General features: G+C 40.8%; 1 protein-coding gene across 1 annotated transcript in view; it reads right to left on the bottom strand.

Moving 5' to 3' along the window:
* Nucleotides 1–17,861, bottom strand: part of Elk (Eag-like K[+] channel) — a 245,415-nt gene that overhangs the window by 49,607 nt on the left and 177,947 nt on the right. Inside the window, exons 2-3 of the mRNA XM_070104434.1 lie at nucleotides 6,853–7,086; nucleotides 4,429–4,566 (exon numbers count right to left, since the gene is read on the bottom strand). Of these exons, the coding sequence (XP_069960535.1) occupies nucleotides 4,429–4,566; nucleotides 6,853–7,086 (372 nt within the window). The remainder of the gene's footprint in view (nucleotides 1–4,428; nucleotides 4,567–6,852; nucleotides 7,087–17,861) is intronic.

Genomic DNA, 17,861 nt, shown 5'->3' with positions numbered 1-17,861 from the left:
TTACAACCCCATCTATAAATATATTAAACAACCATGGTGACATTACACATCACTGTCTAAGACCTACTTTTACCGGGAAGTATTCTCCCTCTCTTCTACACACCCTAACCTGAGCCTCACTATCCTCATAAAAGCTCTTTACAGCATTTAGTAACTTACCACCTATTCCATATACTTGCAACATCTGCCACATTGCTCCTCTATCCACTCTATCATATGCCTTTTCTAAATCCATAAATGTAATAAAAACTTCCCTACCTTTATCTAAATACTGTTCACATATATGCTTCAATGTAAACACTTGATCTACACATCCTCTACCCACTCTGAAGCCTCCTTGCTCATCCGCAATCCTACATTCTGTCTTACCTCTAATTCTTTCAATTATAACCCTACCGTACACTTTTCCTGGTATACTCAGTAAACTTATTCCTCTATAATTTTTACAATCTCTTTTGTCCCCTTTCCCTTTATATAAAGGGACTATACATGCTCTCCGCCAATCCCTAGGTACCTTCCCCTCTTTCATACATTTATTAAACAAAAGTACCAACCACTCCAACACTATATCCCCCCCTGCTTTTAACATTTCTGTCATGATCCCATCAGTTCCAGCTGCTTTACCCCCTTTCATTCTACGTAATGCCTCACGTACCTCCCCCACACTTACATTCTGCTCTTCTTCACTCCTAAAAGATGGTATACCTCCCTGGCCAGTGCACGAAATTACTGCCTCCCTTTCTTCCTTAACATTTAAAAGTTCCTCAAAATATTCTCGCCATCTACCTAATACCTCCCTCTCCCCATCTATTAACTCCCCTACTCTGTTTTTAACTGACAAATCCATATTTTCCCTAGGCTTTCTTAACTTGTTTAACTCACTCCAAAATTTTTTCTTATTTTCATTAAAATTTCTTGACAGTGCCTCTCCCACTCTATCATCTGCTCTCCCTTTGCACTCTCTCACCACTCTCTTTACCTTTCTTTTACTCTCCATATACTCTGCTCTTCTTATAACACTTCTGCTTTGTAAAAACCTCTCGTAAGCTACCTTTTTCTCTTTTATCACACCCTTTACTTCATCATTCCACCAATCACTCCTCTTTCCTCCTGCCCCCACCCTCCTATAACCACAAACTTCTGCCCCACATTCTAATACTGCATTTTTAAAACTATTCCAACCCTCTTCAACCCCCCCACTACTCATCTTTGCACTAGCCCACCTTTCTGCCAATAGTCGCTTATATCTCGCCCGAACTTCCTCCTCCCTTAGTTTATACACTTCACCTCCCTCTTACTTGTTGATGTTACTTCCTTGTTTACGAAAGTTCCTGTTGATGATTTATTAAGTTTCTTATCTGAAGAACTCGTTAACTATGATTTACCATTGCCAGTTCCTACTATCATTAAACTTATTAAACTTTGCATTGTTGATGCAAAATTTGTATTTAATGATAAGTTTTACACTCAGAAGTTTGGTATGGCAATGGGAAATCCTCTTTCACCCGTTCTTAGTAACCTATAAATGGAATTTTTTGAAACAAGGTTGCTTAACACAATCCTCCCTAATAGAGCTAAATGGTTCAGATATGTCGATGATATTTTGTGTCTTATGCCCAAAAATGTAGATATACACCATTTCCTAGGAAAATTAAATAGCTTAGCCCATTCTGTAAACTTTACTGTTGAGTTTGAAGAAAATAACTCATTACCTTTTCTAGATGTTTTAATTATTAAGGGTAATAATGAATTCAAATTTAAAATTTACAGAAAACCTACAAATAACTGTTCCTATGTCCACTATTATTCCTCGCATCAAGATAGAGTCAAACTGTCTGTTTTCTCATCAATGTTTTTGAGAGCTTTACAAATTTGTAGTCCTGAGTTCATAGATGAGGAAATATCCAAAATCTATGAAATAGGTAATTATTTAAAATACCCAAGAAATGTAATTGATAAATCTTTTAAAGTTGCTAGAAATACTTTTTACAATCCAAAAAGGGACAACCAGCCTTATTCAACTAAAAATATGTTGGTTCTCCCTTACCATGAAAACTTGGTTGATATGCCTTCTCTTCTTAAGACTTTTAATATTAAAGTTGTATTCAAAAATCTTGATACAGTAAAAAAAACTTTTGATAAAGAATTCCCCCCAAAATGCTGATGGATGTGTCTATAAGATTCCTTGTAAAATTTGCGATAAAGTTTATTACGGTCAAACTGGTAAAAATCTCGAACTAAGATTAAAACAACATAAATATAGCATTAGAACTGGACAAGATTCCAATGCTCTATTTATTCATGTAAGAGATTTTAACCATCCAATTGACTTTCAAAAAGTTGAGAAAATAGTATCAAGCAAGTCCATGGTTGACAGGAATATAATTGAATCTTGTTTCATAAAAAGCAGTTTTGACAATAATATGAATATTTCCTTTGGTTTATATAAATTAGATCCATTTATAATTAATAGAATTTGGGAAGAATTTAATAATACACTGGACAAATAATAATTTTTAAATTTTCTTGGGTAGAATAGTTTGTGGGTGACTTGTGCAAAGGACCTATCCAAGTTGGGCCGGCGCCCGTCAGGTGTTTAACCGTTGTGGGATCTGATAGTGAGGTGTTGGCCAGACCCCTTATATAGCTTCCTTGGATGCTTTACTTTCATAGTTCCTTGATAATGTGAGTAGTCACGAAAGCGCTTGGAATTTCTCTATTCTTTCAGAGTGGTTGTTTTGCATATATATATATATATATATATATATATATATATATATATATATATATATATATATATATATATATATATATATATATATATATATATATATATATATATTTGAGAATTGAATTCTAGCTGATGGAGCTATTTGCTTGAATTATTGTAAAAACTAGAAATAGCTCTTAAAGCTAGCCTTAGTTAGATAGAAATATAATTTTTATTACAAGATTCTTTTGTTAAATTTTGGTGGTATAAGATAATTTGATATATCGTCAGGCTGGGTTACGTTAGGATAGTTTTGGTTAGGTTAGGTTAGGTTAGGTTAGGTTAGGTTAGGTTAGGTTAGGTTAGGTTAGGTTAGGTTAGGTTAGGTTAGGTTAGGTTAGGTTACATTTGTGAAGAGTTGATTTCATTAGGTTAAGATTGATTAGGTTATGTGTTACATCAGTGTTTTAGGTTTAAAGTCTATCTACTACACGAGGGTTATTAAGGTTGGTTGGTTAATGGGGTTTAAAGTCTATCTGCTACACGAGGGTTATTAAGGTTGGTTGGTTAATGGGGTTTAAAGTCTATCTACTACACGAGGGTTATTAAGGTTGGTTGGTTAATGGAGTTTAAAGTCTATCTACTACACGAGGGTCATTAAGGTTGGTTGGTTAATGGGGTTTAAAGTCTATCTACTACACGAGGGTCATTAAGGTTGGTTGGTTAATGGGGTTTAAAGTCTATCTACTACACGAGGGTCATTAAGGTTGGTTGGTTAATGGGGTTTAAAGTCTATCTACTACACGAGGGTCATTAAGGTTGGTTGGTTAATGGAGTTTAAAGTCTATCTACTACACGAGGGTCATTAAGGTTGGTTGGTTAATGGGGTTTAAAGTCTATCTACTACACGAGGGTCATTAAGGTTGGTTGGTTAATGGGGTTTAAAGTCTATCTACTACACGAGGGTCATTAAGGTTGGTTGGTTAATGGAGTTTAAAGTCTATCTACTACACGAGGGTCATTAAGGTTGGTTGGTTAATGGGGTTTAAAGTCTATCTACTACACGAGGGTCATTAAGGTTGGTTGGTTAATGGGGTTTAAAGTCTATCTACTACACGAGGGTCATTAAGGTTGGTTGGTTAATGGGGTTTAAAGTCTATCTACTACACGAGGGTCATTAAGGTTGGTTGGTTAATGGAGTTTAAAGTCTATCTACTACACGAGGGTCATTAAGGTTGGTTGGTTAATGGGGTTTAAAGTCTATCTACTACACGAGGGTCATTAAGGTTGGTTGGTTAATGGGGTTTAAAGTCTATCTACTACACGAGGGTCATTAAGGTTGGTTGGTTAATGGGGTTTAAAGTCTATCTACTACACGAGGGTCATTAAGGTTGGTTGGTTAATGGGGTTTAAAGTCTATCTACTACACGAGGGTCATTAAGGCTGCAGGTCACCTGTACACCACCAGTCAAGAATACTTTAATGCCTAAATTACTGATTAATGTAAACTACCAGTGTATATACACTGAGATATACACCTCTCAGTGTATATATATATATATATAGAGAAATATATCGCTTACTGTATATACACAGAGATACTTCTCAGTGCAAATACTAAAAGATACATATATCTTAGTGTATATACATAGATACAAGCGTCTGTGCAGACCTGACGTTCTCATAATGCAGATCAAAGAGAACTTAGTCAACCTTACCGTTCTCATAACCCGGATAGAATGAGACTTCCTCCATCTTGGAATTAGTGACATCCTTGTGAGAGGCCAAAAAAAGAACGACTTCCCGTTTCTCATTCTTAATGGGAACGATGTCGAGGAGACACCAGAATGATGATCCTGCAAATCAAAGCAAAAAAAAAAAATATATGTAATATATTATTTCGATAATATTTATATTAATGCCATGATGGCACTCTTCAGGTCACTTGTTCTATCTAGGCTGGAATATTGCTGCACACTAACACCACCTTTCAAGGCAGGTGAAATTGCTGACCTAGAAAATGTACAGAGAACTTTCACGGCGCGCATAACGGAGATAAAACACCTCAATTACTGGGAGCGCTTGAGGTTCCTGAACCTGTATTCCCTGGAACGCAGGAGGGAGAGATACATGATTATATACACCTGGAAAATCCTAGAGGGACTAGTACCGAACTTGCACACGAAAATCACTCACTACGAAAGCAAAAGACTTGGCAGACGATGCACCATCCCCCCAATGAAAAGCAGGGGTGTCACTAGCACGTTAAGAGACCATACAATAAGTGTCAGGGGCCCGAGACTGTTCAACTGCCTCCCAGCACACATAAGGGGGATTACCAACAGACCCCTGGCAGTCTTCAAGCTGGCACTGGACAAGCACCTAAAGTCGGTTCCTGATCAGCCGGGCTGTGGCTCGTACGTTGGTTTGCGTGCAGCCAGCAGCAACAGCCTGGTTGATCAGGCTCTGATCCACCAGAAGGCCTGGTCACAGACCGGGCCGCGGGGGCGTTGACCCCCGGAACTCTCTCCAGGTAAACTCCAGATATTAATATCGATGTTAAATTAATATTTATATTATAATATTGTTTTAATGGGGAACTACCTAAGGGAATGCTAGGTAATTCAGGTTTGATTCGAGGAAGGGGAAGGGTAATTCCAATTCCTTGGATCAAGACATCCAATAAAGATTGAATAATAATACTAATAATAATGAAAATGATGATGATAATAATAATAATAATAATAATAATAATAATAATAATAATAATAATAATAATAATAATAAATAATAATAATAATAATAATAATAATAATAATAATAATAATAATAATAATAATAATAATAATAATAATAATAATAATAATAATGTCAGGTGTGTGTCAGTAACTTGAAGAGGAAGTCTTACTTCCGTCATGAGTGACCTTTAAATCTGATGAATATTTGATTAGTCTCAGTGGCTCTCTCTCTCTCTCTCTCTCTCTCTCTCTCTCTCTCTCTCTCTCTCTCTTTATGATGTATTCAGTGTATATGAATTTCCTAGAAGAGACAGCAGCCATTTGTACAGTTATGATTATTATTATTGTTCATAGGTAAGTGCTAACACACACACACACACACACACACACACACATATATATATATATATATATATATATATATATATATATATATATATATATATATATATATATATATATATATATATATATATGTACATATATGTCGTGCCGAATAGGCAGAACTTGCTATCTTGGCTTAAATAGCAACGCTCATCTTGCCATATAGGACAAACGAAAATTTGTGTATGCAATAATTTCGCCAAAATCATTCTGAACCTAACGAAAAAAATATATTTCATTGTGTTTGTTTAGTATTAAATTATAGTAAAGAAATCTAAAATGTATTTAGTTGGGTTAGGCTAAAATAAATTACTCTTGTTATAATAAGGTTAGGTAAGTTTTATAAGATTCTTTTGGTGCAAAATTAAATTTTTTTACATTAACATTAATGAAAAATATATATCTTTAAACGTATAAGAGAAAATTTTAGAAAGGACTTAATTTTAAATGAGTTCTTGCTAATTGACCAGTTTTACATATTCGGCACGACATATATATATATATTTATATATATATATATATATATATATATGTCGTGCCGAATAGGCAGAACTTGGGATCTTGGCTTAAATAGCAACGTTCATCTTGCCATATAGGACAAGTGAAAATTTGTGTATGCAATAATTTCGCCAAAATCATTCTGAACCTAACGAATATATATATATATATATATATATATATATATATATATATATATATATATATATATATATATATATATATATATATATATATATATATATATATATATATATATATATATATATATATATATATATATATATATATATATATATATGGAGAGAGAGAGAGGGGGGGGGAGCCAGTAAATAGGTGATATCCCAATATACTGAACAACCACTGTGAAAAATAGAGAAATTCTAAGAGCTTCCGTGATTTCTCACATTATTAAGGAACATTTCCTTGACAATGTGAGAAATCACGAAACTTGTAATTTCACTATCATTCACCCATTAAACCAATCATTAACATTCACAGCACCCAAAAAAAAAAACTCACCATTCTTCTTATAGAAAATAACCTCGATCTTCAGTTCCGTCTTACTCTCCAGGGATTTATCAATGGCTATTTTCTGGTCTTCCAGAGTCTCTGGTCCATAGAGGAACTTACAGGCGCAACCCTTCTGCATGATCTGCGCGCGGGCGTAGCCTGTGAGTTCGCAGAATCCATCGCTGCAGTAGACTATAGGGTAGAGTGAAGGTACCTGCGCGTTGCCCAACACGAAGTTACTGTCTGTGAACAGATAAGATAAGATAAAATATTATTGTCTTCGGATTTTTAACACCAGAGGGTTAACCACTCAGGATAGTCCAATAAAGTCAGTGCGTCATCGAGGACATGACCATATGACTACATGACCACATGGCCACATGACCATGTGATAACATGACCACATGACCACCTGACCATATGATCACATGACTACATGACCACATGACCACATAACCATATGACCACATGAGAAATGTTGGTTAATAATCTATACATGTACCGTGGTATTTGTGATATAACAGGGCAAGTTCGTCTTATGTGATGACCCGCCGTTGGAGCTTTTGGTCATCTGACCGAGGCCTTCCGCTGGCTTACAGGTCCACCCTTTTGAAAATTATGGTTTTAGCCATAACTATTTAATATATTCTGGAATAATTAAACCAGAGGAGAAAGGTTGGGTATCTTTATTGCTAAAATGTTCGGTCTACACGGTAGACTTCGTCAGTCAAATACAGAGGCAGCAGTGTGGTAGTGGAATGATGATGATGTAATCAGTCCCTCAACCTGGAGAATTAGTGTTTGAGGTGGTCAGTCCCTCAGTCTGGAGAAGAGTTCAGTTCCATAGTCTGGAACAATATGGTTCCAGGCCAGGATGAAGGACTGTTCCAGGTCAAACTGAGGGACTGATCATCTCAGACATTGATTCTCCAGACTGAGGGACTGATTCCCTCAAACACTAATTCTCCAGGTTGAGGGACTCATTACATCATCATCATTCCACTACCACACTGCTGCCTCTGTATTTGACTGACGAAGTCTACCGTGCAGACCAAACATTTTAACAATAAAGATCCCCAACTGTTGTACACGTACCGTAGATTATGGTACAGTACCTTCTGTTAACTAGAAAAGAAACGTTGGTTAATATAGATACCGCAGTATTAATGGGTTATTCTGGCGGACCATTTACACACATGCTACTGTATGTGAAAATATTTATAAATTAATCTTGGGTTGTGTGGTCGCCATCCCCTCAAGGAAGGTTCCTTGATGTTGGTGAGGGGCTCTTGATTTAGGGAATTGGATCTGTGCTCCAGTTCCCCGAATTAAGCCTGAATGCCTTCCACATCCCCCCCCCCAGGCACTGTATAATCCTCCGGGTTTAGCGCTTCCCCCTTGATTTTAATAATAATGTGTGGTCGCTAGTTTCTTATTTCCTCCAATTTCGTCAAACTGGGTTTTTCAGAAATATGAAAGTTGACCAGGTGTCCTACAAGATTGTACAAATTTTTCGTTATATTGTAAAAATTCAAAAATAAACTGGAAAAAAAATTAAAATCCGGTGATTTTTTTGGGGTTAAGTTTAACGAGGCGAGATAATCTATTTCCATAACTTTCTCGTTCAATCTCTTTATTTTTTATTTTTTTGTCCGTACCTCTTCCCATGGGAGACTTATGGTAATCGACACCTTGCCTAACCCTTCTAGGGTAGGGTAGGTGCCTGAGCCCGAGCCTTTAGCTCATAAGACTGTCATTCCCATTAGCCCCCTTGGGGCGGGGATGGCAGACCAGAGAGGCCTAGCTTGTGGCTAGGCCTGGGGACAGTTGGTCCCAAAGATGAGGAGGTACTTGTGCCTCCTCCCATGGGAGATTTAGGTCTCAGACACTCCCTAAAGAGGGAGCCAAGGCCGGGCCACCACTTGGAAAAGGCCCGGGCCGCCAGAATACCGGTGAGTCTTTAATAACAATAATAATTATCCGATCGGCTTCAAACTTACAAGTGCTTGTGTCATGTATCTTGACAAGATTCACGTGACTATTTGCAGGTGTGGGCGGCCTAGGGACAATGTTACATAGGCCTTTCCCGAACTTTGTCTCAGTGGTGATGACAAGGACAGATTTTATGTTACTGCAGATAGGAAGACGAAGAAGACGACGAAGAAGAAGACGAAGAAGAAGACGAAGAAGACGAAGAAGACGAAGAAGACGAAGAAGAAGACGAAGAAGAAGACGAAGAAGACGAAGAAGACGATGAAGAAGACGAAGAAGACGAAGAAGACGAAGAAGAAGACGAAGAAGAAGACGAAGAAGACGACGAAGAAGAAGACGAAGAAGACGACGAAGAAAACGAAGAAGAAGACGAAGAAGAAGACGAAGAAGAAGACGAAGAAGAAGACGAAGAAGACGAAGAAGAAGACGAAGAAGAAGATGAGAGAGGCGATCAAATCAGAGGATCCCTTACGAGGAAATTAACAACCGTCAGCAAATATTACTTCCTGTTTGTATGGTTAAATTAGGTTGGTCCACCTCTTGACCGGAAGGTCAGTTCCTGTCTCCTGGGTAAATATTCACCCAGATAGATAGACAGATAGATAGATAGATAGATAGATAGATAGATAGATGGATAGTGACAACATCATACGCAATCGTCAATATACCTACTTTCTGTGGAACTTTGAGTAAGGTGACTTGGCCATACGTCTCGCCCTGCCCAGGATGCCACCTACAACACTCTACTAACACCCAGGTACAAAATACTGAGAGGAATTGACAAGGTGGACAGGGACAGAATGTTTCAGAGACGGGACACAACAATAAGGGGTCACAGCAACAAGGGGACACAACAATAAGGGGTCACAGCAACAAGGGGACACATCAACAAGGGGACACACCAATAAGGGGTCACAGCAAGAAGGGGACACAGTAAGAAGGGGACACAGAAAGAAGGGGACACAGCAAGAAGGGGACACAGCAAGAAGGGGACACAGCAAGAAGGGGACACAGCAAGAAGGGGACACAGCAAGAAGGGGACACAACAATAAGGGGTCACAGCAAGAAGGGGACACAGCAAGATGGGGACACAGCAAGAAGGGGACACAACAACAAGGAGACACAGCAACAAGGGGACACAGCAACAAGGGGACACAGCAACAAGGGGGCACAGCAACAAGGGGACACGGCAACAAGGGGACACAGCAACATGGGGACACAGCAACAAGGGGACACAGCAACAAGGGGACAAAACAATAAGGGGTCACAGCAACAAGGGGACACAGCAAGAAGGGGACACAGCAAGAAGGGGACACAACAAGAAGGGGACACAGCAAGAAGGGGACACAGCAAGAAGGGGACACAGCAAGAAGGGGACACAGCAAGAAGGGGACACAGCAAGAAGGGGACACATCAACAAGGGGACACAACAATAAGGGGTCACAGCAACAAGGGGACACAGCAACAAGGGGACACAGCAACAAGGGGACACAGCAACAAGGGAACACAGCAACAAGGGGACACAGCAAGAAGGGGACACAGCAACAAGGGGACACAATAATAAGGGGTCACAGCAACAAGGGGACACAGCAACAAGGGGACACAGCAACAAGGGACACAGCAACAAGGTGACACAACAAGAAGAGGACACAGCAACAAAGGGACACAGCAACACGGGGACACAGCAACAAAGGGACACAGCAACAAGGGGACACAGCAACAAGGGGACACAACAAGAAGGGGACACAGCAACAAAGGGACACAGCAACACGGGGACACAGCAACAAAGGGACACAGCAACAAGGGGGCACAGCAACAAGGGGACACAGCAACAAGGTGACACAACAAGAAGGGGACACAGCAACAAGGGGACACTACAACAAGGGGACACAGCAACAAGGGGTCACAACAACAAAGGGACACAGCAACAAGGGGACACAACAACAAAGGGACACAGCAACAAGGGGAAACAGCAACAAGGGGACACAGCAACAAGGGGACACAACAAGGAGACACAGCAACAAGGGGACACAGCAACAAGGGGACACAGCAACAAGGGGACACAGCAACAAGGTGACACAGCAACATGGGGACACAACAACAAGGGGACACAACAACAAGGGGACACAGTAACAAGGGGACACAACAACAAGGGGACACAACAACAAGGGGACACAACAACAAGGGGACACAGCAACAAGGGGACACAGCAACAAGGGGACACAGCAACAAGGGGACACAGCAACAAGGGCACACAGCAACAAGGGGACACAGCAACAAGGGGACACAGCAACAAGGGGACACAGCAACAAGGGGACACAGCAACAAGGGGACACAGCAACAAGGAGACACAGCAACAAGGGGACACAGCAACAAGGGGACACAGCAACAAGGGGACACAGCAACAAGGGGACACAGCAACAAGGGGACACAGCAACAAGGAGACACAGCAACAAGGGGACACAACAACAAGGGGACACAGCAACAAGGGGACACAACAACAAGGGGACACAGCAACAAGGGGACACAACAACAAGGGGACACAGCAACAAGGAGACACAGCAACAAGGGGACACAACAACAAGGGGACACAGCAACAAGGGGACACAACAACAAGGGGACACAGCAACAAGGGGACACAACAACAAGGGGACACAACAACAAGGGGACACAACAACAAGGGGACACAACAACAAGGGGTCACAACTGGAAGTTGAAGACTCAGATGAGTCACAGGGATGTTAGGAAGTATTTCTTCAGTCACAGAGTAGTCAGGAAGTGGAACAATCTGGAGAGTGATAATGTGGAGGCAGGAGCCATACATAGCTTTAAGAAGAGGTATAAAAAAGGTCATGGAGCAGGGAGAGAGTAAACCTAGTAGCCACCAGTGAAGAGGCGGGGCCAGGAGCTGTGAATCGACTCCTGCAACCACATACAGGTGAATACAAACACACACACACACACACACACACACACACACACACACACACACACACACACACACACACACACACATACACACACACATACACACACACACACACACACACACACACACACACACACACACACACACACACACACACACACACACACACACACACACACACAACATTTTCTGTGGTTTATCTTCTAAGCAACAGACTGTTTTTCCTCTGGTAAATATGTCACAACGGGAGGTAGTGTCTGTTTTATGTTACTGCAACAGAACGGAAGTTCCCGTTTTTTTCAGAGATGTATCAGTTGAGCGTCAGAAGTAGATATACAATGTCAGCCATAGATACACAACGTCAGCCATAGATGCACAACGTCAGCCATAGATACACAACGTCAGCCATAGATGCACAACGTCAGCCATAGATACACAACGTCAGCCATAGATGCACAACGTCAGCCATAGATACACAACGTCAGCCATAGATGCACAACGTCAGCCATAGATACACAACGTCAGCCATAGATACACAACGTCAGCCATAGATGCACAGCGTCAGCCATAGATACACAACGTCAGCCATAGATACACAACGTCAGCCATAGATGCACAGCGTCAGCCATAGATACACAACGTCAGCCATAGATACACATCGTCAGCCATAGATGCACAACGTCAGCCATAGATACACAACGTCAGGCACAGCTACACAATATCAGCCATATATATACAACGTCAGCCATAGATATACAACGTCAGCCATAGGTACACAACGTCAGCCATAGATACACAACGTCAGCCATAGATACACAATGTCAGCCATAGATACACAACGTCAGCCATAGATACACAACGTCAGCCATAGATACACAACGTCAGCCATAGATACACAATGCCAGCCATAGATACACAACGTCAGCCATTGATACACAACGTCAGCCATAGATACACAATGCCTGCCATAGATACACATCGTCAGCCATAAATACACAACGTCAGCCATAGATGCACAACGTCAGGCATAGCTACACAATGTCAGCCATATATATATATACAACGTCAGATATAGATATACAACATCAGCCATAAATACACAACGTCAGCCATAAATACACAACGTCAGCCATAGATACACAACGTCAGCCATAGGTGCACAACGTCAGCCATAGATACACAACGTCAGGCATAGCTACACAATGTCAGCCATATATATATATACAACGTCAGATATAGATATACAACGTCAGCCATAAATACACAACGTCAGCCATAAATACACAACGTCAGCCATAGATACACAACGTCAGCCATAGATACATAACGTCAGCCATAAATACACGTCAGCCATAGATGCATAACGGCATGCATAGCTACACAATGTCAGCCATATATATACAACGTCAGCCATAGATATACAACATCAGCCATAAATACATAACGTCAGCCATAAATACACAACGTCAGCCATAGATACACAACGTCAGTCATAGATACACAACGTCAGTCATAGATACACAACGTCAGCCATAAATGCACAACGTCAGCCATAGATGCACAACGTCAGCCATAGAGGCACAACCTCAGCCATAGATACACAACGTCAGCCATAGATACACAACGTCAGTCATAGATACACAACGTCAGCCATAAATGCACAACGTCAGCCATAGATGCACAACGTCAGCCATAGAGGCACAACCTCAGCCATAGATCCACAACGTCAGCCATAGATACACAACGTCAGCTATAGGAAAAAAAGGTAGGGAGGATATTTTTTAAAAAGTCAGCCGCTGAACATAAATCATTTAACAACAGAGACGAGAAATTTATTTCCGTTGAGTTTAGGAGAAAAATCCGAAGGTAATATAAGTCGAGGTAAAAAACGGTGCCAGGAGCTGAATATTCAAGCAGGAGGAGGCTGAAATTAATCTTTGAGCATTCCACTGCCACGAGTGTCCTCGCAACATGAAAGAAGCCTAGTTCGTCAGGCTCATGTTGTTTGTAGGGTCTGTGGCGTAGTGGATAAGGTGACACGTACGTTGTGTTGTCTCTTGAGGCGGGACAATGTGTCGTGGTTTTGAATCCTGGTCTGCCGCAGTTTGGTAAATGGTATATATATATATATATATATATATATATATATATATATATATATATATATACATATATATATATATATATATATATATATATATATATTTTTTTATTATCACACCGGCCGATTCCCACCAAGGCAGGGTGGCCCGAAAAAGAAAAACTTTCACCATCATTCACTCCATCACTGTCTTGCCAGAAGGGTGCTTTACACTACAGTTTTTAAACTGCAACATTAACACCCCTCCTTCAGAGTGCAGGCACTGTACTTCCCATCTCCAGGACTCAAGTCCGGCCTGCCGGTTTCCCTGAATCCCTTCATAAATGTTACTTTGCTCACACTCCAACAGCACGTCAAGTATTAAAAACCATTTGTCTCCATTCACTCCTATCAAACACGCTCACGCATGCCTGCTGGAAGTCCAAGCCCCTCGCACACAAAACCTCCTTTACCCCCTCCCTCCAACCCTTCCTAGGCCGACCCCTACCCCGCCTTCCTTCCACTACAGACTGATACACTCTTGAAGTCATTCTGTTTCGCTCCATTCTCTCTACATGTCCGAACCACCTCAACAACCCTTCCTCAGCCCTCTGGACAACAGTTTTGGTAATCCCGCACCTCCTCCTAACTTCCAAACTACGAATTCTCTGCATTATATTCACACCACACATTGCCCTCAGACATGACATCTCCACTACCTCCAGCCTTCTCCTCGCTGCAACATTCATCACCCACGCTTCACACCCATATAAGAGCGTTGGTAAAACTATACTCTCATACATTCCCCTCTTTGCCTCCAAGGACAAAGTTCTTTGTCTCCACAGACTCCTAAGTGCACCACTCACTCTTTTTCCCTCATCAATTCTATGATTCACCTCATCTTTCATAGACCCATCCGCTGACACGTCCACTCCCAAATATCTGAATACGTTCACCTCCTCCATACTCTCTCCCTCCAATCTGATATTCAATCTTTCGTCACCTAATCTTTTTGTTATCCTCATAACCTTACTCTTTCCTGTATTCACCTTTAATTTTCTTCTTTTGCACACCCTACCAAATTCATCCACCAATCTCTGCAACTTCTCTTCAGAATCTCCCAAGAGCACAGTGTCATCAGCAAAGAGCAGCTGTGACAACTCCCACTTTGTGTGTGATTCTTTATCTTTTAACTCCACGCCTCTTGCCAAGACCCTCGCATTTACTTCTCTTACAACCCCATCTATAAATATATTAAACAACCACGGTGACATCACACATCCTTGTCTAAGGCCTACTTTTACTGGGAAAAAATTTCCCTCTTTCCTACATACTCTAACTTGAGCCTCACTATCCTCGTAAAAACTCTTCACTGCTTTCAGTAACCTACCTCCTACACCATACACTTGCAACATCTGCCACATTGCCCCCCTATCCACCCTGTCATACGCCTTTTCCAAATCCATAAATGCCACAAAGACCTCTTTAGCCTTATCTAAATACTGTTCACTTATATGTTTCACTGTAAACACCTGGTCCACACACCCCCTACCTTTCCTAAAGCCTCCTTGTTCATCTGCTATCCTATTCTCCGTCTTACTCTTAATTCTTTCAATTATAACTCTACCATACACTTTACCAGGTACACTCAACAGACTTATCCCCCTATAATTTTTGCACTCTCTTTTATCCCCTTTGCCTTTATACAAAGGAACTATGCATGCTCTCTGCCAATCCCTAGGTACCTTACCCTCTTCCATACATTTATTAAATAATTGCACCAACCACTCCAAAACTATATCTATATATATATATATATATATATATATATATATATATATATATATATATATATATATATATATATATATATATATATATATATATATATATATACATATATACAGTTCCGGAGACCTTTTTTATGTGATGGTGATGATCAATGATCCAGTGAATTCAGAAGAGGACGTAAGACATAGGAGGTAATCAGGTTTGATCCGAGGTAGGGGAGATAAGCTCCACACACCCATCAGTTACACAGCCCAGGGTAGCACGGGTCACCCTCTCTGTCTCAACTACTGGACCACTATGACAAGGTCCTGGATGCTCTAGAAGACAAACAGATGCAGTATATACACAGCCAGATGTAGTATACACAGCCAGATGTAGTATACACAGCCAGATGTAGTATACACAGCCAGATGTAGTATACACAGCCAGATGTAGTATACACAGCCAGATGTAGTATACACAGCCAGATGTAGTATACACAGCCAGATGTAGTATACACAGCCAGATGTAGTATACACAGCCAGATGTAGTATACACAGCCTGATGTAGTATACACAGCCAGATGTAGTATACACAGCCAGATGTAGTATACACAGCCAGATGTAGTATACACAGCCAGATGTAATATACACAGCCAGATGTAGTATACACAGCCAGATGTAGTATACACAGCCAGATGTAGTATACACAGCCAGATGTAGTATACACAGCCTGATGTAGTATACACAGCCAGATGTAGTATACACAGCCAGATGTAGTATACACAGCCAGATGTAATATACACAGCCAGATGTAGTATACACAGCCAGATGTAGTATACACAGCCAGATGTAGTATACACAGCCAGATGTAGTATACACAGCCAGATGTAGTATACACAGCCAGATGTAATATACACAGACTTTGTGAAAGTCTTTGACAAGTGTGTCCATGGTGCAATACCTCAGAAAATGCATGATAAAGGAATTACAGGAAAAGTTGGTAGATGGATCTATAATTTCCTAACAAAAAGAACACAACGAGTAGTCAGCAGAGTAAAGTCTGAGGCAGCTGCTGTGAAAGTCTGTGTTCCACAAGGCACAGTATTTGTGTTCCCTGGAACACAGGCGAGAAAGGTACATGATAATATACACTTGGAAAATCTAGAGGGACTAGTCCTAAATCTGCACACGAAAATTTCTCCCTACGAAAGCAAAAGACTGGGCAGGCGATGCAACATCCCCCAGTGAAAAGCAGGGGCGCCAGAAATAGGCTAAGAGACAATACAATAAATGTCTGGGGCCCAAGATTGTTCAACAGCCTCCCAGAATACATAAGGGGGATTACCAATAGACTCCTGTCTGTCTTCAAGACCCCTGGCTGTCTTCAAGACCCCTGGCTGTCTTCAAGACCCCTGGCTGTCTTCAAGAACCCTGGCTGTCTTCAAGACCCCTTGCTGTCTTCAAGACCCCTGGCTGTCTTCAAGACCCCTGGCTGTCTTCAAGACCCCTGGCTGTCTTCAAGAGGGAGCTGGACAGATATATAAAGTCAGTACCTGACCAGCCGGGCTGTGGTTCCTACGTTGGCTTACGTGCGGTCAGGATTAACAGCCTGGTTGATCAGACCCTGATTCACCACGAAGCCTGGTCATAGACCGGGCCGCGGAGGCGTTTTGACCCCCGAAACCCTCTCCAGGTAAACTCCAGGTATACTCCAGGTATACCCAGGGATTAGGAGCCTTTCTTCATTATTCCAAGCTCTTACAAGGTTCAGTTATAGATATATTTCCTTTTTACAGATATATTTATAGATATATCTCATCTATTCTATATTTACTCTTAATATTACCAGTCCCAAGTGTCGTCTTGAGCAGTGATACGAAATCTGCCAGTGTATGTACACTGGCAGATTTGTATCTGTGTTTACACTATGAGGTGTGTATATTTCAATGTTTATATGCCGAGAGGTGTGTATATTTCAATGTTTATATGCCGAGAGGTGTGTATATTTCAATGTTTATATGCCGAGAGGTGTGTATATTTCAGTGTGAACATTAAAATGGTATAAAATACCGACAGGTTGTTAGGTAAGACACATATGCAACAGTTAGGTATCTTTATTATGAAACGTTTCGCCTACACAGTAGGCTTCTTCAGTCGAGTACAGAAAAGTTGATAGAAGCAGAAGAGACTTGAAGACGATGTAATCAGTCCATCAAGTCTCTTCTGCTTCTGTCAACTTTTCTGT

Source organism: Cherax quadricarinatus, chromosome 92, assembly GCF_038502225.1.
Source record: "Cherax quadricarinatus isolate ZL_2023a chromosome 92, ASM3850222v1, whole genome shotgun sequence".
NCBI classification, from domain to species: domain Eukaryota; kingdom Metazoa; phylum Arthropoda; class Malacostraca; order Decapoda; family Parastacidae; genus Cherax; species Cherax quadricarinatus.
The sequence above is the reverse complement of the archived record's forward strand: the minus strand, read 5'-3'. Positions and strand labels throughout refer to the sequence as shown.